At 53.3% G+C, this 20,439-nt stretch overlaps 1 protein-coding gene across 5 annotated transcripts in view; it reads right to left on the reverse strand.

Moving 5' to 3' along the window:
* The window catches only part of LOC118235654 (amyloid-like protein 2), a 53,794-nt gene that overhangs the window by 3,372 nt on the left and 29,983 nt on the right, over positions 1–20,439 (reverse strand). Inside the window, exons 4-16 of one of the 5 annotated variants that reach the window (XM_035433217.1) lie at positions 18,409–18,521; positions 16,206–16,453; positions 15,879–16,108; positions 15,005–15,172; positions 12,905–13,035; positions 12,469–12,543; positions 11,757–11,915; positions 11,033–11,161; positions 8,347–8,446; positions 6,761–6,934; positions 4,616–4,651; positions 2,187–2,257; positions 803–892 (exon numbers count right to left, since the gene is read on the reverse strand). In XM_035433217.1, the coding sequence (XP_035289108.1) occupies positions 803–892; positions 2,187–2,257; positions 4,616–4,651; positions 6,761–6,934; positions 8,347–8,446; positions 11,033–11,161; positions 11,757–11,915; positions 12,469–12,543; positions 12,905–13,035; positions 15,005–15,172; positions 15,879–16,108; positions 16,206–16,453; positions 18,409–18,521 (1,724 nt within the window). The remainder of the gene's footprint in view (positions 1–802; positions 893–2,186; positions 2,258–4,615; positions 4,652–6,760; positions 6,935–8,346; positions 8,447–11,032; positions 11,162–11,756; positions 11,916–12,468; positions 12,544–12,904; positions 13,036–15,004; positions 15,173–15,878; positions 16,109–16,205; positions 16,454–18,408; positions 18,522–20,439) is intronic. The other 4 variants (XM_035433221.1, XM_035433218.1, XM_035433219.1 and 1 more) reach the window with 4 other exon arrangements.

Genomic DNA, 20,439 nt, shown 5'->3' on the forward strand with positions numbered 1-20,439 from the left:
GTGAACAGTCAGACACAAAATACAACAGAAATGTACAGACAGGAACAAGCGAAGACGCACGAAAACGAGCAAACATGCGTGAGGGCCGCTACCTCGCACACGTGCACTCCAGCTTCGCACATAATCACAGGACACGTCCGCTATCGCCGCGCATGCCATCGTTCAGCGATACTTTTGCGCATTAGAACGTCGTGTCAACCATTTCTCCATGAAAAGCTTAGGAAACCAAGCGTTTCTCGGAGTGAAAATGGTACCAAATCAGACTATAAGCACAGGTTGTTATAACATTTTAGATATTTTCCACCAGTGGGCTAAAATAGCCGGTAGGCTGTCATTGCATGCCATCTAAATTGCTTCACCATCATTCAGTGTAAGTGGTGCTTTTACAGCTGGCACCAACAAACATTTTGAGCGTTTCGAAATGTAGGAAGCTTGAAGGCAGAGGTGTGAAGATATTCAAGCACATTGCTAAGTGTATACTTGCACACAGCATACACTGACATTAGCATGTTAGCGTAGCTACATGACACACATGCTGTGAAAACACAACTCGGATCTTAAGCACATGACTTTGGAAAACAAAGATTTGCATGGTAGGTTCCACCCTGGGTTGACGGATGTTTGAGTTTTGCTCAGGGGAAGGGTTGGGTTTTAATAGTGGGGCCAGCCTCAGTAAATACTACACCCCACCCCACCCCACCCACCACTACACTCCTGGCCCCTCCCCCCCTCCAATTACATCCCCCAGCCAGTCTGTTAGCCTACAGTTCCCCAGACTTCTGACAGGGGGCGCTGTACTCACCAGCTCACCATCATCATCATCATCATGCACACGGCTGACTCTGTCTGCACTGTAAATCACCTCTTTAACATCCAGAGACTCATCAATCACCTGTCAACAAAGACAGGGGGGCCCGGGTTACGCTCTCTGCATGGTGCGTGTGTGTGTGTGTGTGTGTGTGTGAGCATGTGTGTGTATGTGTGTGTGTGTGTGTGTGTGTGGGTGTGTGTGTGTGAGTTTGCGTCTGTGTGTGTGTGTGTGTTTGTGTGTCTGTGCATGGTGTGTGTCTGTGCTTGTGTGTGTGCACGTGTGTGTGTGTGTTTGTGTGTCTGTGCGTGTGTGTGTATGTTTGTATGTGGTGTGTGTGTGTGTGTGTCTGTGCGTGTGTGTGTGCACGTGTGTGTGTGTGTGTACTTAGGGGGACAGGAAGGATATATAAATGGACATTTGCAGACAGCTACTCCACTCTTCTGGCGGTTCTTTGTTCCTCTCCATGATTACTTAAGCTCTAGTATCGACAAACAGATTTAGGTTCTGCACGGCGCTGGAAGCCCTTTGGGCCCACGAGGAAACAGACTCACCACAACATCCCGGCACACAGTTTAACAAAGGCCCGCGAGGACAAACGGGGGAACTAATCCCACGGAGAACAGTCAGCGATCTCATCCTGCGATGTTTAAAATTAAACTCTAAATGTAGTCCAGGGATAGAACTGCCAAAGAGCTCGAGCCTTTTCGAGAGAGGGCGAAAACAAACCGGTGGACAAGTTGGGTGACTTCTGCTTTCTGCGGAGCTATGAAATTTAACATTGCGCAATTTACACTTTTAACAAATGGCACTTCTACCCTCGGGCCCTGTGCGTGTGTAAAAGAAAAGATGACTTTTCATGCAAATGAAAACAAACGAACAACCACCGGAAAAACCACATAGCGTGCGCGATCGCATTCCTGTGCAAAATGCTCGGACATGCAGGACTGGCAGCACACTCCACATATTCAGCCTGAGCTCGGGTCGTTACTGCGAGCCGCAGAGGCACTGCTGGGGGAGGCAGCCTCTCTGCGCTCAGTGGGGACGACACAAACAGCGACGTCGGGGGGTTCGAGTTGAACAGACGATATGGGCGGGGGGGGGGGGAACTTACTGCAGAGCTCCAGAGATTACTGACGGAGGAAGGAGGGGGTAGTCTGAAGCCTGTAATTTGAGAAGACAGCCTCGTGCTGTCGATAAGTGCTCCCCTACTGCAAGACGCTTTGTGATTGCTTTGGACAAATGGAGTTATTTTGAGGGACCTGGAAGCCTTGGGATGCTTCCTCTGTTGGCATGGTGACCCCCTGTACCCCCACCCCACCGGAGTAGAGATCTTGTTGCTCAGAGACGCCCCCTGGGGGCGGGGCTCTGATCTTACCGCGTTGTTGATCTTGGCCTTGCTGTTGATCACTCTCTCCTCGGCGCCAATCAAACCGTCCAGCCCGGACCCTGCGGAAGGAGAGGCGTCAGTTGGGCCCTGGAGAGAGGGCGGGGCCTGGCGGGATGAGTGGCAGGGCGGAGCCCCAATCCGGCTCCGCCCACCACCAGCTTCTGAATGAAGCTCCGCCCACCATCAGTTTCTGAATGAAGTTCCACGTCGTCTACTGTGTTTGTCTCTGCTCACATGATATACAGCAAGCAGAGACAGCTCAGTACAGTCATCCTCTGTTCCAGAGCTGCCCAGTCCTGCTTGTGCAGACCTACCGTCCTGCAGGTTTGTTTTCACTCCAACTCTAACAAAGCCACACCTCATTCAACAGCCAGAGATCTCACCAAGCTGAGAATTAGTAGAATCAGGTGTGCCAAATTAGAGTTGAAATGAAAGTCTACAGGATGGCAGATCTCCAGGAACAGGGTTGGGCAGCCCTGCATGACTCTATTTGACTGCAATAATATTCAAAGTATTTCCATAGCCTTTTTTTTTGTTATTACAAGTATTGTCAGACCAGGCAAATGCACACTTTTTAAATAGTTTAAATACGAGTATCAGATATGTTGGAAAATGACACCAGACATCACCGTTAACAGCATCAATGAACAAACTCGTTTGTGCAAAAATGTACTTCATGTGAACAAAAACAATGGAAGCTGAAATGTAGAGTATGGCTGTGTCTTTGTGTCAAAGTTGAGCACAGGCGTTTAACAGAAACAGACAGAAGGGGCAGTATGGAGCAGTACTTTTTTGGGGGAGCAGGGGGGGGTGACAGAGCAGGATGGGAACAGACAGGTGACGGTTGGTGATGGGGGACAATGCTGCCCTCGAACCTCCCGCCTCACAGTGATGTCACGCTCACTCCTTTCAGCGAGCGCTACCAGTGAGCCGTTGCCCGCGGTTACGCAACCGGCTGCTGGGACTGCTGCAGACTCGGCTCTGATCAGAGGGACACGAGACTCCACACATACTCACACACACACGCCCGCACACATACACATCCACGCACTCACATAAACACGCGCCCGCACACATACACATCCACACACTCACACACACACGCGCCCGCACACACACACATCCACATACTCACACACACACGCCCGCACACATACACATCCACGCACTCACATAAACACGCGCCCGCACACATACACATCCACACACTCACACACACACGCGCCCGCCCACACACACATCCACACACTCACACACACACGCGCCCGCACACACACACATCCACACACTCACACACACACGCGCCCGCCCACACACACATCCACACACTCACACACACACGCGCCCGCCCACACACACATCCACACACTCACACACACACGCGCCCCCACACACACACGCACTCACACATACACATCCACACACTCACATAAACACGTGCACGCACGCACACACATCCACACACACATCCACACATCCACACACTGAAATAAACACGTGCACGCACGCACACGCACGCGCACACACATCCACACACTCGCATGGACATGCACCCGCACACACGCGAACACACATCCACACACTCGCATAAACGCACACACGCACGCATGCGCACACACATCCCCACACGGACATATTGACATAAACAGGCACACGCATGCGCACACACTCGCGTAAACACACACACGCATGCATGCGTGCACACACGCATAAACACACACACACCCACTCACACCCATAAACGCACACAGACATGCCTTGCCTGCTTAAACAAATACACACACACACACACACACTAAATACACACACTCCGACACACAAACATACAAATGCACACACATACACACAAACACGTGCACACACACACACACACACACACACACAGCCCTAGTTACAGTAAGTCATGTTTAGGGCGCAGCAGGCAGGATGGAGACAATTGTCCGGCATTAAGCAGGAACTCGTATCAAACAGACGGTTCAGATCTCAGTTGAAACCTGGATTAAACTGAACCGACCTGCCGGTCCGGGTTGGACACGCAGACACTAGCGCAGCCGCAGTGGCCGTCTCTCCGCCTGCAAACCTGGCGTATGACGTGCGAGGGGTCAGCGGGGACAGCCAGGGGGCGCGATGGATGGGAGAGTGACGCCAAGCCCACTGTTCTATACAGACCTCTTACAGAGGCTCGGACAGGGCTAATAAACAGGCCTGGTGACTGAAGCCAACATGGGACTGTGAAGCATGGGGCGGGGGGGGGGGGGGGGGGGGACTGGGAGAACGAAGGACGGGCGAACAAAAAAATGAAGGGTCGGGCGAAATAAAACGTGATGAAAAAATACATGAGAGAGAGAGGGGAGAGGGCGAGGGGGAGACGTGTGGAGGAAGAGGAGGAGGGCGAGAAAAAAAGCAGGAACACCAACCTTTTTTGACGGAGCGCAGGGAGTCGGGCAGAACGCCTAGCCGCCGGGGGGGGGGGGGGGGGGGGGCGGGGGGGAGGGAGGGGGGGGACAGAGCGAAAGAACGTAAATGGAGGGAAGGAAGGAAAGAAGAGAGAGAAAAAGAGAGAAGGAGAAAACAAGCGAGCAGACAGAATAAAAAAAGTATGAAAGGTAAAAATAAAGCCATCCGATTGGACGGGAAACTGGCACGAAGGCCCCCCTGGGAGACGGGTCGGTTACTTAGCAATATCGTTTGAATAATCAAATGACAGGTTTGGGAGTTAAATGGAGCTCTGATGAAGGTCCGTTGGACCAAAAAAAAAAAACTGGCAAACCTGCAGCATTCAAATCGGAGGAGTTCTCTTAAGAGACAGCGTGCGCGAAGCTAGCTATTTCCTCACCTTGCCACTTCCCTCATTAAATCTGAAGGCAAGCAATGCTCACTGTGGCCATGTGCAGGTTTTGTCACGGCGTGGTACATTTTTCAAAGATGACTCTCTCTACGCGCAAATAAGCACACGTGGTACCCGGCAGAAAGATTATTTATTTATTTGTTTAATCATTTATTTATCATGTTTTTTTTTTCTTTCAAATTTATTGTTTTGGGTTCCCTGCTGTGCCCAAAAAGTCTGAGGAAATTTAAGACGCTCTCCGCCCTCATGTTCGGAAAGGACTGCAGTGGCAATTCCCCGGAGGGGAGGCTGCTGTAGAAATCTTTCTGCGTTAGAAAGCCGCTTCGGAGAGGAACGACTGCACGCGCTCGGATGTAGAAGCGGGTGATATACTGTTTATATGCGTTGGGTACAGCGCTGTGCGGCGTGAAGTACATTGTGCAAAATGTGATGCGCTCAGCGCAGGTAGCTCAGGAAGCTGGAAGAGTCTGTGTGCTCGCACGCACAAACACATTTCTGTTCACCTGGCACATCCGCTCCTGCCAGCCTATAAAACAGGTTCTGCTTCGCTGGGTTGTTGTTGAACATTTTCGGTGTGACGCAACGCTACCCGTAAATAAACATACTTGTGTTACCCGCTCATTTTTAATGTCATATTTGAGGTTGGAGTTATTCTATTTACAGAGAACAATTTGCATACATGAAAGAAAAAAATATACCAGGTACTCAGGCCTGTTGGTTCCTGTTTTTAGCGCTAACAAATACCTCTCCACCACAGAGTGTGTTGTATACACCAGATACTAAAAACCTCTCCACCACCGAGTGTATTATATACACCAGATACTAAAACACCTCTCCACCACCGAGTGTATTATATACACTAGATACCAAAACACCTCTCCACTAGAGTCTATTACACACCAGATACTAAAACGCCTCTCCAACACAGTCTATTATATCCACCACATACACAAACACCTCTCTACCACAGATTGTATAATATACACCAGATATTGAAACACCCCTTTGCCACAGAAACTACATATACACCAGATAATCAGCTTCACATTTTTAACACTGACAGTAAAATAATAAAAAACTGACATCTCCCTACTGTCGAAGCTGGAAAAATTGCAACGTTACATAATTCAGTTCAATAAGGGGTGTGATCGAATACCATACTGTAGCAACAGACACGCCACAGTATCCATTGCACAACAGCACGAGGCACTTCTGAACCTCCTTCGGTTAAAAAGCCAAAAGGACTGACGAAACGAAAGAGTGCCTGCTGGGTTTCGACAAAAGCACGACTCCCTTGCCGGTTATGACTGGTTATGATTCAGCTGGTGACGTCCAATGGGGTGTGAGCTTTAGTCATCGAGCCGAGCATCTCGGGATTAGCGCTCCGGTGGGTGTTCTAGGACTCCCAGGCTAACTCATACACAGCGCGGAGTCATGTGCTTCTCCTGCCGTTTCTGCTTTAAATACTGCAGGAAGGCAGGCACTGCACCCACGGGACGCTAGTGCAGCGTGTGTAGCCCTTGCTGTCGATGCTTCTGAGGCTGTGTGGCACAGTTTAGATATTAGTGTCCGGATTAGGAAAAAAGGAAGGCTATCTGTTATGTATTTGAACATGTGCTCTGGTCAAAGCCAGCTGTTCTGCCTTTTGCAGGGCCCTCCCCCCTCCCCTAGGGGTCAGTGTCCACTCAAGGGGGGTGTGGGGGGGTTGACTCACCTTCTGTCTCCTGGCGGGACCCCAGCGAGGTGACCTGGAAGGGGCGGTGCAGCTTTCTGTCGGGGAAGGGCACCTCCACGCTCTCCTCCGACGACACGGTGACGTCCGGGTACGACTCGGAGATGGAGGACAGGAACTGGTCCATGTCGGCCTTCTGCTCCTGCAGGAGCTCGTCTGGGTTTGGGGGAGGAGGGGGGGGGGGGGCGAGGAGTGCGTGCTCTGGTTTGGGCGGAGACGCGCGCGCACACGCGGCGAGCGGGAGACCGTGGCGGGACAGGCCGCGGCAAGCCAACCGTCACCCGCCCCCGCCCCCGCCCGCGCCCTAAAAAACCTGCCGTTCCGCCCCGCCCTCTCCCCGATTCGTCTTTAAGGAGCCCCTCTCTTCCTCTGGATCCGCCCATTTCCCGAACTACGGACGTCGATCGGCGACCCGGTTCTGTCACCGCGCCCGCTCTGTCTTTCGTTACCGCCAAAACCGCCACGGTACTGTTTACTTTTGTTACCCGCCATGGGGGCGAAAGATAAAACCCTCAACCCCCCCTCCCCCCTTCCTCGATCACTGTCCGCTGCTCCAGCTCCTGAGGCGTACGACTTTACCAAGCTGGGTTTCGGGGAAAAGGCCATGCTGCGAATGGGGGTGATTTATTCGGTTAATTGCAGGGCAGGGTGCTCGGGAAGAAGGGATGAAGGGAGGGAGGGAGGGAGGGAGGGAGAGAGTTAGAGCAGAGAGAGGAGTGAGTCACTCGGCTTTGATTGTTCCAGCGCCGCGCTGGAGAAGCGCGGTAATTTTCCACGTCTCAGCGCGATAATTGCTCAGCGTGCGGACGCGGCGCTGCCGGAGGTGTGGGGGTGGGGGTGGGGGGGCGGGGGGGGGGGGGTTGGCGGGGGGGGGCGGGTTCTCTCCGGGGCCACGCCGGAACCTTCCGCTGGAATTACGGGAGCCGCTCGCTCGGTGGCGCACCCCGCTAAACTTAACGGCGGCGCTAACGGGCTCACGCTAACGGGCTCGCGCAGGACGGGCGCTCGCAACTCCTAAAAACCCGCCCACCCTATCCCCTATCCGCTTTCCCTCGATACGAAGAGAGAGATCCGCTACGCTCGTTCTGTCCGTTGGGTAAGGCCTACGGGAGAGACAGAGCTGAAAACGACCCAGCACCCTTCCACTGAGTCACCGAGACATCAGTCAGTCAAAGCATCTGGGGTGGATTTGCTAAGTGTTTATGAAACAGATGTCACATTCACACACACACACACACACATATATATATATATATATATATATATATATATATATATATATATATATAATGGGCAACACCGCGAGAGCTAAACTTGTAGCAGCAGAAAAATGCTTTACCTCGGGGGTTCGGTGTTAAAAGTTAAAATAGGAAGCATGCACTTCAAGGACCAATCAGATTTGCGTGAGAAAATGCACAGCTGCAATTATGGAGAAAGTGCTCGTGGCTGTTTTCAGACCAATGCGGGGAGGGCTTTTATGATCGTATGTGGTTTGGCCGTCCCGCGGTCTGATGCAATTTGTTTCTTTTTTGTTTTTTTTTTTGTGCTTTTTTCGAAGCGGCGCTCACCGATCTCGTCCTGGATCTCCTCGGCGACGTAGGGCACTTTGTAGAGCAGGGACAGGCTCTGGTTCATCCGCTCCTCGATCACGTGCAGGTGCGTCATCACCTGGAGGGCGGGGCCAAACAGGGCGGGGTCAGGAGGGGGGCACGGGTACAGACCGGCCAGCGCGCGGGGGGGGCAGAACGAGACCTAGCGCCCGTCCCCGCCGACTGACACGGGGGCCAGTACCGGTCACCAACAGCAGGGGGCGCCAGCGCGTCTTCGCCGTCAGGAAACTAACTGCACTAACATCAGTCTGTCTGTGTAGATGCTGCACTGCACCACAGATACTCTAACGGAAAACAGATAGGCCGCTTCTCACTCAGTCTCCAGCGTAACTAGGAGTATGGGGGGCGGGGTTAGTGCGTAATACATAGCGCTGAGGGACCCCCAGCCCCTATGGATGTCAGAAAATTGCTACACGCACATACATTTTTTTATTTCTAATTAAGCTGACCTTTTCTTTGTCACACTAATGCATTTTCTTCTGTGCCCACATTGCTGCTTTGTAGCGAAAAAAAAAGACAAATTCTGGCACTGTTTTTCTGAGGAATCACAGGAATTAGGCTCTCTGAACACTCCCCTGTGTCAGAGACAGCCTGGAGAGCTTACGCTGGTGAGGAAGCTGTACACACTTGTGAGCTGGGAGATACAGCATGCGGTCATACCCAATTAAAATGGCTTTGGCTGCACCCCTCAACTCTGTACTGTACTGTAGCAATTAGCCCTGAACCGTATAGCATTAATCTGTCGTAAGCCACCACAGCAGAGTGGCATTGGTGGCACTGCATGCCTATAATTAACAATATAAGCTGGTTGAGAACACATTTTGTATTAGAAGAATGAGCAGGTCAAGAGCTTCCGTTGATACGGAACATAATTATATTTCAACAACAATGTGGAAATGCCAAACGTTTCAGCCATTCCCTGTGGACTTCTATTAAATGCATTCTGTGTTTTGGGTCAACAGGATAAGTACACACTTAAAACAGTCAATGGGTTTACAAGGCAAAAGGCCAAGAAACGCTTCTATACATCTGCGCCCACAGTCTGTCCAGACAGGATGTGACATCATGTCTGCACTGAGGTGGGCACTTCCTGCTCTGCCCAGTTCCACGGTCCCCCATTCCAATTCCAACCAGACGAAGCCAGCTGTGTTTTCTGTGAGAACCACACAACAAAGGGATACACAGTAAAAAAAAAAAAAAATTAAAAAAACTTTTAAATTGCACCCTTCTGTAAAAATGCTGTTTTCAGACACCCAGACAGAGTCTGTGTCTGCTCATTTTATAAACAAGAGCATAAAACCAAGGAACACTGTTAGGTGGGACCATTCCAAAGGGCCCCAGCCTTGGAGTTTTCTTAGGCCGTCCGAGGAAATGACTTCCCTAGTGTTCATTTTGGGCGTAATATTGACTATTCCCATAAAGCTTGAAAAAGAGTTTCACAGTTTCACAGCTCCATTTATATGCCGAATAAACACAGAAAACCAAAAACCAAGGTGCCCTTTAAGAACAATTCAAGACGGTCAGCCATTAAGCCACCACTTTAAAAGCCCGCCGCCTGAGGTCCCCTTCCCTGTACCTGAGCCCGTTTCCTCGAACCCTCGCTGTGGCAGTGGCGGGCGCGGTCCGAACGTTGCTGCGCTTTCATCTCGAATGGCCGGTTAGCGACCGCCCCGTTTGGCGTTGGGTTATCGCCCCCCCCCCCCCAACCCTCGAATCCCGCCCGTTAGCATCTGGGGGCGCGTTTAGATGCTAATGCCGCGCGACCAGGCTCTGCTGGAAAAGGCTGCTACCCCAGGCTAGCGTTCCGCGCGACTCAAAAAGAGCTAATCAAAATGGCGATTCGATAAAGAAGACGCAACACAGCTACAATTTCAACAATCTAAGCCGCCCGCTCTCAACAAACCAGGCAGCCTCTCGCACCTCACGCAGGTACTTTTCCCTTTTTATTTGACGTTTTTTTGGATGCCGTGTTGGACCACCCAGGTCTGGATCAAAGCGCTCGACGCGCAGGGATGTTTGTTTTGGCTCGGCCTTTAGGTGTGAAGGCCCGCAGCCGGAGGACAGGACCCTCCCTCCCGAACTCCCGGTTTTATCGGCGGAAAATTCGGAACAAAGTTTGAGGGCCGGCGGCGATCCGTGTCACCACAAACCGCGGAACGACCCCCCCCCCCGCCGCAGTTTGGGACTATGGCCAGATTTCAGCTTTTATATTTACTTTTTTCTTTTTTTTTAAGAGAGAACATTCTTTCGGTTGTTTTGTTTTCATCGGGGACACACAGAAAAAGAATTTGGAAAGTCAACATTTTCTGAGTGAAAATAAAAAAGGAGGCCATTAAAGGAGGGACTAGGTGGTTAACCCCTTAGATGCCAGTAGAACTTCCGCAGATTACCGACAGTTTTAAAATCTATCTAAATCTCTTTTCACGAATATTCAGAACAGAATGGCTCATTTATTTAGACTCCACAAGTAACATTTCTTGGTTGAAAACTCTCCCGGATCTAGCATAATGTTTTATAAATTCATCATTTTTCATTTGAAAAGGGAGTTAAAGCACTTCATGTGCACACTTGACCCAGGGGGTGGGCTGAACCAAACAGAGACTTCGGGGGGGGGGGGGGGGGGGGGGGGTTTAGGGGCACTGACCTGGGACTTCATCTGGGCGGCCTTCTCCGGGTCGACGGCCAGGACGTGCTGGTAATGGCGGATGGTGTGCTGGCGGTCCTTGTTCTCTGCGCGGACGTAGCGCCTGAGAGCCTGCAGGATGCGGTGGGGCTGGGGGGGGCGGTGCAGGGGCGGGGGGGGGGGGGGGCAGACGGACGTTAAAAGGAAACTCGCTCAACACAGCTGCACAGGCTGTACCTTGTGCCAGCGGGGAGATCAAGAGATTTTTAGACAAAAATAACATCACAAAAAGATTCGATAATGTGTACAGAGAAAGCGAGAGAGACCGAGAGCGAGGGAGTAAGAGGAGAGGGGAGAGCAAGCGAGAGAGAGAGAGAGACAGAAAGACAGCAAGAGGGAGAAGAGGTAGAGAGGGAGGGAGAGAGCGAGAGAGAGGGAGAGAGAGAGAGAAAGACAGCAAGAGAGAGAGAGGAGGTAGAGAGAGAGAGAGAGAGAGAGAGAGAGACATACGTAGTACGTATCTTGCAACTGTTGCAAATATTTATCCAATGAAATGACAGTCTTCACATTAGGGGCCTGTTTAATTATATAACAGGGCTGAGACTCGGGCTTTTTGGACTATCCAAACACTGGCCTGGGGTCAGTGTGTTCCAGACTCCATCACGTGAGTTTGAATGCGACGCTGATACGGGGTGAGGGGTTTGGGATAGGGTTTGGGGGGGGGGGGGTTAGCAGTGAACCTCACCCTGGGGGGGTCGGCCTGCAGGGCGGCCAGGTAGTACTCCAGGGCGAAGCGGCGGCGGTCGTTCAGCATGGCCTCCACCCGCTCCAGGTGCGTCTCCACCAGCTGCTGCTTCTCGCTGGCCGCCTCCTCCTCCAGGGACTCCACCATGGCCTGGAAGTGCTGCGGGGGGAGAGAGGCGGGGCTTAGAGTCACTGCACAGAACTAGTGCAGGGGAGAGAGGCGGAGCTTAGAGTCGCAGCATAGAACTGCTGCAGGGGAGACAGGCGGGGCTTAGAGTCACTGCACAGAACTGCTGCAGGGGAGAGAGGCGGGGCTTAGAGTCACAGCATGTAACTAGTGCAGGGGAGAGAGGCGGAGCTTAGAGTCACTGCACAGAACTGCTGCAGGAGAGAGAGGCGGAGCTTAGAGTCACTGCACAGAACTGCTGCAGGGGAGAGAGGCGGAGCTTAGAGTCACTGCACAGAACTGCTGCAGGGGAGAGAGGCGGGGCTTAGAGTCACTGCACAGAACTGCTGCAGGGGAGAGAGGCGGAGCTTAGAGTCACTGCACAGAACTGCTGCAGGGGAGAGAGGCGGAGCTTACAGACACAACATGGAAGTGCAGCAGGAGCGAGAGGCTGACAGTCAAAACAGACTCACACACACACACAGACACACACACACACACACTCACACACACACACACACACACACACAAGCCCGGAGAGGCCTACCTGGATGAGCGTCTGCCTCTCAGTCTTGGGCAGGTTTTTAGCTTGTCTCTCAGCCTCCTCCCACTCCTTCCTCACCTACAGAGAGAGAGAGAGAGAGAGCGAGACAGGTGAGCAAACTTCAAAAGGGACGCAAGGAGAACGACAGGGGAGGTCAGCATACGTCCTGTTACATATGAGAGGGAGGAAGTGAGATATGGAGGGAGAGAGACAGAGAGAGAAAGAAGGGGAGAGTGAGGGAGGAAGTGAGCGATGGAGGGAGAGAGACAGAGAGAGAAAGAAGGAGAGAGTGAGGGAGGAAGTGAGCGATGGAGGGAGAGAGACAGAGAGAGAAAGAAGGAGAGAGTGAGGGAGGTAGGGAGAGAGGGAGGGAGAGAGACAGAGAGAGAAAGAAGGAGAGCGTGAGGGAGGTAGGGGGAGAGGGCCGGGCAGCGCTCACCCTCTCCATGCGGTTGCGGTGCCTGATCTCCAGCTGCTCCTTGGCCCTCTGGAAGCGGCTGTGCTCCTTGTCGTCCACGGGCGTCTCGAAGTACACGTCCACGTCGTCGGTGGGCTGGGGGGTGGGCGGGACTGCGGGCACATGGGAGGGAGGGAGGGGGGGCGGGGTCAGCGTCGAGCGGGTTTTCTAACGGACGAACGGACGGATGGACGGACGAAAGGACTGAGGGGTACACAAAAGCGGCAGGCCACAGAGAGGAAGGAAAGGCAGCGAACAAACTGCAGACGAAGTGGGAAGGCCAGAAGAAAAACGCAGTAACCCCGACGCTCCGACACGACGGCCTTCCGCGTCCCGCCTCTCTCGTCCTCCGTTCATCTTCCTTCTCTCTTTCCCGGGAGCCTGTTTTTGACGGCCGAGGCTTCCCGCGCGCGGACAGGGAACAGCGCAGGCCGCTCTCGGTAGAAGAGTACGACGGCCTTCGCTCCGGCAGAAAGAAGAACAACAGGAAGTCCTTTTGGCGGGAAGGAGACCTCGCGCTGTGAGGTTCGGCCGGTTGCTACCCGACAACAGCGCCCCCCCCCCCCCGCCCGCTGCCCGTGCGTGACGGCGTCACCGAGCTTCTGGAATGTTCACAGGGTGGCAAAACATCCCCCCACGGAGAGAATGTTCGGTTTCGGCCGATGGAGAAGAGTACGGGCGAAATTCACGGCATTGTTCTGGAATGGCGGAGGGCTCGGGCAGCTCACAGACTGAATCACAGCCCGAATTCACACCATATCCTGAACCAACGTTGGGAACAAAACAAGTCGTGTCTAAATTATATTGAACTGAGAATTGAATTGAAGTTAGGGCATAGGGGCATGTACTCAAATTACACAACAGAGGACAAAAAAAAATACTCATGACTCATAACTACAATACGTACAGATCATTTGACATTCAAGAACCGTGTTTCTTTCTTCGTGTATCGTGTTTGACTAATTTTTGTTCCTTTATAAAGTTGGATGACTGAGGGCCCTTTCTTCTTCCGCTGATTCCATGGTAACGGAGCAGAGAGCGAATTCCTCGCTCGCGGTGCGGCCGAAACGTCCTCACATTTACGCGGCCAGACAGACGGACCGCGCGGCCAGACAGACAGACCGCGCGGCCAGACAGACAGACCGCGTGGCCAGACAGACGGACCGCGCGGACAGACAGGCAGACCGCGCGGCCAGACGGACAGACCGCGCGGACAGACAGACAGACCGCGTGGACAGACAGACAGACCGCGTGGACAGACAGGAGAGGGCTGGACAGAGGAAGGACTGAAGAAGACCACAGAGGCAGCAAGCGGAGACGCCACAGAGAGAGGAGCCGAGGGTCCTCGGAAAGCCAGTGTGTGAGCGCGCGTGTGTGCGTGTGTGCGTGTGTGTGTGTGTGAGGGAATAAATGAGCGTGTGTGTGTGTGTGTGTGCGTGTGTGAGCGCGTGTATGTGTGTGTGTGTGTGTGAGGGAATAAATGAGCATGTGTGTGTGTGTGTATGTGTGCCTGTGTGAGTGTGTGTTGGGGGAATAAATGAGCACGCATGAGTGTGGGTGGGTGTGGGTGGGTGTGTGTGTGTACAGCAGTAGTCTCAAACTCGTTGCCATGGAGGGCCGTGTGTATGCAGGTTTTCATTCCAACCAATTAATGCTGCCTTAATTGAGTCCAATTACTCATTCAGCCGTACGCATTTAACTGCACTGAAGCACAGAACATAAGCAAGTTTTTATTTAGACGATGCGGGTCACCATGGACACCGGGTCACCATTATGTGCAAACCTGCATCCCTAATTCAGCAAAAAAAATTGAACTAATTATACAATCAAAATCTGAGACTGGAATAAAAACCAGCATACACACGGCCCTCCAATGGCACAGCTTGAGACCACCGGTGTACAGCATGTATGTGTGTGTGTGTGAGGCTACAGCGTCATAGCCATTAGCATTACGGTGAGCTCTGCGGTGTACTGTATGTCGTGGCTTGTTCATCCGGAGAGGTGAGCCTCAGATTGGGTCGTGGGACGCAGAGGGGGCGCGGCGCGGCCCGGGGCCCCCCCGCCGAAGCGCTCGGGACTTACTGAGGCGCCGGCACACGGCCATGCAGTACTCCTCCGAGTCGAAATTGTTGCGGTTCCCGGCGCAGCCGCCGTACACGAAGCGCACGCACCTCCCCTGGCGCCCGTCGAAGTGCCAGCGGGGCATGGAGGCGCGGCACGGCCCCGTCTCCGCCTCCAGGGAGCACACCGCTGCCGGGGGGGGGGGGGGGACAGCGGTTAAAGAGCCGGGTCCCGCCACACGGGGGCGGCAGAGAGCGCAGCGGCGTCGCTCGGGGGGTCAAGGACGCGGCGCGGCTACGTGGCTAAACGCAGCCGACCCCGACCGCCGTCCGACCGGCCCCCCCGCACGCTGTCTCGAAAGCGGGGGTGTCGGACCCCAGTCCTGGGGGGCCCAAGGCTGCCTTCTGGTTTCGGGCGTGGTTCGGCACCGCTGGTTCAATTTAGTCATCGATTGGCCGGTGTCCGTGCACCTTGCCTTCCGAACGCTAAATTAGCAGCTGAAAGGAAACCATGGAAACCCGCAGGCACTGCAGCCCCCCCCCCAGGACTCAACCGTAACACCGTTTAATCTGAACACCGTTTTTAAATGAGATCACCAGAGAACAATACGGAGTTATTGATTTTGAGAGCTGAAATTCATCACACAAATGTCCGAACTGAAGTCTAAATTAATTATGCAACAGAGCTGCTGCAGCTGGAAAAAAAAAAAACAGCACGGGAACTGAAATGTAAAATCTGGCAGGAGAATTCCCCGTGAGCCAGAATGTTGGTTTTGGACTAACATCGAGTCATCAGCCGCTGAAGACAACGAAGATAAAGACCTTAATTTGCCGTTGCAGTGACTCTGAGTGGGGCTGAGCTTCAGAGGTAGAGGACAGCCGTGCGTGCGACTGACCTGTGACCTCCTGCAGCGTCTTGTCTTCGTTGGGCGTGTCCTGGGCACGGGTCCTGGTCTTCTCCTCTTCCTCATCGTCGTCGTCGTCGTCGTCGTCGTCGTCCTCCACCGCCATGTCTTTGTCCTCAAACTCGTACTCCTCGTAGTCCACGTCTTCCTCCTCCTCATCCTCCTCCTCATCGTCTGCGGTTTCGGGCTTCGGGGTGGGCTGGTCCTCCACGGGGGGCTCCCTGCGGGCGAGGGAGGGGCAACAAACCGTCACGGCGCAGCCAATCAAAAAACACAGTGGGCGGAGCTTCACTCGGCGGTCAGGCCTCTACGACGCACCTCTCCTCCGCCGTCTCGTCCTCGTCCTCCTCGTCCTCGTCCAGGTCGGTCACTTCCTGTTCCTGGTCCTCCTCTTCGTCCTCGTCCTCGTCCTCGTCGTCTTCCTCCTGGGAGGGCTGGGGGCGGGGCTCGGGGTCCTCCGCGCGGGACGGGGGGCAGCAGACGTACTCGGTGCCGTGGAAACGGTCCACGCCGCAGGGCAGGAGCATGCCGTAGGTGTGAAGAACCATGCTGCCTTTGGCACACGCCTGAGGGGGGGGAGAGAGAGAGAGAGGGGGAGGGAGGGAGAGAGAGTCAGAGAGAGAGGGGGGGGGAGGAGAGAGAGTCAGAGAGGGGGGGGAGGGAGAGAGAGTCAGAGAGAGAGAGAGAGAGAGAGAGAGGGGGGGGAGAGACAGAGAGGGGGGGGGAGGAGAGAGAGTCAGAGAGAGTGGAGGGAGGGAGGGAGGGAGGGAGAGAGAGTCAGAGAAAGAGAGAGAGGAGGGAGAGAGGAAGAAAGAGAGAGACAGAGAAAGAAATAAACATCAATCCCAGCCAGAGGGAGACATTTATTCCATTCAGCCTCTACAGAAGAGCACTCTGAGTGGCTCATTGACCCTAACCCCTCCCATGAGCTCTCTCTGCTTTAAGTGCTGCATACGTTTAAGCCCAGACATATTTAAAGAACAAAGTCATTACGGTTTAAACACATTAAGGGGACTCCAGGCAATACGCCGCTCGGCCAATCACAGCGCGAGTCTGTTCACTCCATGTCACGCATCACTCTCTCACTCGCGCATTAATATCAATCTGTATTTCAGCATGCGAAGCCTGGTTTCTATTTTAAAAGACATTTTTTTTTTTTAACCTTACAGAACATTACTTTTTAAATGCACCCGGTCTCAGAAGCTCTTAATCCTTTAAGGTTTAAGATGACAAATATGTGATTAGAATGTTCTGAACTGAACATTCTAATGATAACGTTACAGTCGCTACCGGTGACTGAAAACAATGCAGTTCTAGAACGCTGGCTTCGAATGTTGAAAAAAACAATCCGAGAAACCTGCTCCTGAAAGGGTTAAACCTGTTTACGGTGAGGAGAGAGACAGGCAGAGCTGTTTTTAACGGCGGGCTGGTTTCATCGGCACAAAGACACGTGGTCTGAAGGGGGGGGGGGCAGCCGAGGGGGTAACCCGGCGCTTTTTGGTCGTGGCGGACGTGACCCCGTGGTCCGGGACAGCGGGGAGGACTGGGATTAACCCGCTAATCTGATTAGAGGGGAAATCCGACGGGGATCAGGTTGAGACCTGCGAGCGGTAGAGCGGAGCGTAACGGGATGGGGGGGGGGGATGAGGGGGGTGTTCACTCCTGACCCCGGTTTTTTGTTTCCACCTTAAAATCGGCGACCTGCTCCGAGCCGGGCAGCCAGGCGAGGGGGGGAGGGGACCGCGCAACCGGACGCTTTAATCGATCGATTACGCGCTGAGCGACAGCAGGAAAAAAAAAAAGAAAAAAAACCTGCACGGTCTGCAGCTCTCCAAGGGCAGGGGGGGTGCACACCGCCGGGGTGGGGCCAGGACGCTCTAATAGAGGTCCCCGAACCCGTAACGCAAAAGGGTCGTTTCATACCTCAGCCAAAACGACGGGAATCTGAACGGAAATTTCAGCGTAGGGGTGAGGGGGCAGCGGGGGGGTGGGGGGGTGGGGGGGGGAGTGCTCACATGCCGATCAACACAAAAGGGGGACGTACGCTCGCGCATAAACGTATTCCAGCGCGTATCCACACGCGCATAGTTATTATTCAGAGACCGTGCGAAAGTGCGCCGCTGCAAATTGATTTAAAAACGCGCCGCTCCCCTCGATGTACTCGAACGGAACATAATGCAGTTTGAGGGCATTAAGAACGTTTGGTGGCGGTGCAGTATAATGGGTAGGGAAGCTGGGCTCGTAACCTACGGGGCCGTCGTAATGTAAAAAGCCGTTGTGCCCTTGAGCAGGGTACTTAACCTGAATTGCTTCAGCGTATATCCAAGCTGCATAAATGGATACTCGACGTCGGCGTTAGATAAAAAACCTGATGTTGTATTTAAAAAACGGCAACGCTGTATAAGTCGGTTCTGGAAAATAGCATATGCTAAATGCCAGGAAAGTAATGAATGTGGCGTTTGTAATGTACGGTGCGACTGCGGGGCGGTTTTAATCCATCCCAGAATTCTCGGGGGGTTACCTCCTTGGCCACGCCGTGCCACTGCTGGTGGCTGACGCAGGTGTCCATGCGCTCCTTGTGGAAGAACTTGCACTTCTCCGGCACCAGGAGCACGTCGCTCACGAACTCGCCCACTGCGAAGGCAGAGACACGCGCAGTGCAGTGCGTCAGACAGACAGACAGACAGACAGCCAGACAGACAGACAGACAGACAGACAGCACCAGGAGCACGTCGCTCACGAACTCGCCCACTGCAATGGCAGAGACACGCGCAGCGCAGTGCGTCAGACAGACAGACAGACAGACGGACAGACAGCCGAGGCCACTTCCCCTCCCGACCCCGCAGCCAATCACAGCTCATCCCTTCCCAGGGACGCTGAGGACAACGTGGTGCAGAGTAAAGGGGAGATGACAGACGGGAGGAGATAAAAATCACATACGGTGCTAAGGGCCTGATTCAAACGGGACGACGGACAGGTCAGTGTGTGTGTGTGTGTGTGTGTGTGTGTGTGTGTGTGTGTGTGTGTCTGTGTATGAGTGTGTGTGTGTGTGTGTGTGTGTGTGCGTGTGTGGTGTGTCTGTGTATGAGTGTGTGTGTTTGTGTGTATGCATGTGTGCGTGTGTGTGTGGTGAGCGTATGCATGTGGGTATTTGTGTGTGTGTGTGCGTGCATGGTGTGTGTGTGTGTGTGTGTGTATGTGTGGTGCGTGTGTGTGAGTGTGCGTGTGTGTGCATGCATGCGTGACTGGTGGGTGTGAGTGCGTGTATGAGTTTATGTGACTGTGTGTGCATGGTGTGAGTGTGTGGGTGAGTGCATAGTGTGAGTGTGTGTGTGTGTATGTATAGTGTGAGTGTGTGTGTGTGTGTGTGCATAGTGTGAGTGTGTGTGTGTGTGTGTGTGCATAGTGTGAGTGTGTGTGTGTGTGTGTGTGTGTGCATAGTGTGAGTGTGTGTGTGTGTGTGTGTGTGTGTGTGTGCATAGTGTGAGTGTGTGTGTGTGTGTGTGTGTGTATGTGCATAGTGTGAGTGTGTGGGTGGGCTATAATGGTACCCTAGAGGGAGAGGGGTGCAGGAGCGAATGAGGGTGGGAGGATAGAGATAGAAAGCGATTGAGAGAAGAGCGCACAGATGAAGAGATAATGGATAGAGGAAGCGGAGGGAGACAGAGGCAGCTCTCCACAAGCAAGCCTCAGCCTGGCCTGCAGCCAGCGGAGAGAAGGAGAGAGAGAGAGAGAGAGAGAGAGAGGGAGAGAGAGGAGAGAGAGAGAGAGAGAGAGAGAGAGAGAGAAGAGCTAGAGGAAGGGGAAGTGTTTTGGAAAATGAGAGGGTGCGCTACACACAGGAAGGTTCCGGATAACCCTGCACACAGCTGCTTCTCAGTCCCGCCCAGGAGGTTCTGCCCCCCCCCCACAGCCAGGCAACACAGAGACTGCACCTCCTTTCAGCAGAGTGAGCTGGGTGTCATGGCTGTGGGTCAGATAGGTTTCATCCAAGTCAAGTCAATCGAGGAAATGAACCGAAATTCAATTCACAAACTAAAAAAAAAATAATTATAATAATACGTCACAAGCATTTTTCCTATTAAGGGAATATGCATCGATTTCCCAAATGGGCTGGGAACGGAAATGGAACTGGCCGCAGCTCTACAGGATATCCACTGATTATCCACTGGTCCCATGCTCGTTTTGGGATATGGGGGGCACGTTAAAACCCGACGCCGGTTAGGAGTTTTTGAAACGCAGGTGCTCCGTGAAACGAGGTGCCACGCCGCGTGCCAACCGCGCGCGCTGTGCCACCCGTCTGTGGGCACGCTAATCGAGTTGGCCGCGTTCCCCTTTCCTCGTTAGCTGTTAAAGATGGAAGTACCTGCGGTTGTAAACACCGACCGGCATATGGAAGGAGCAATAACCACCTGCGTCGAATCGGGAACCATTAAATAAAAGCTTAAAAGAAAATTTAGCATCATCCCCTGAAGAGGTATCCCAGAAACCCTTGAGGGCAGGAGGAGCCGTATTTGGAGACCCAGCCAATTTAGGCCTTGGAATTCAGCCC

Source organism: Anguilla anguilla, chromosome 9 (genome assembly GCF_013347855.1).
Source record: "Anguilla anguilla isolate fAngAng1 chromosome 9, fAngAng1.pri, whole genome shotgun sequence".
Classification (NCBI taxonomy): Eukaryota; Metazoa; Chordata; class Actinopteri; order Anguilliformes; family Anguillidae; genus Anguilla; species Anguilla anguilla.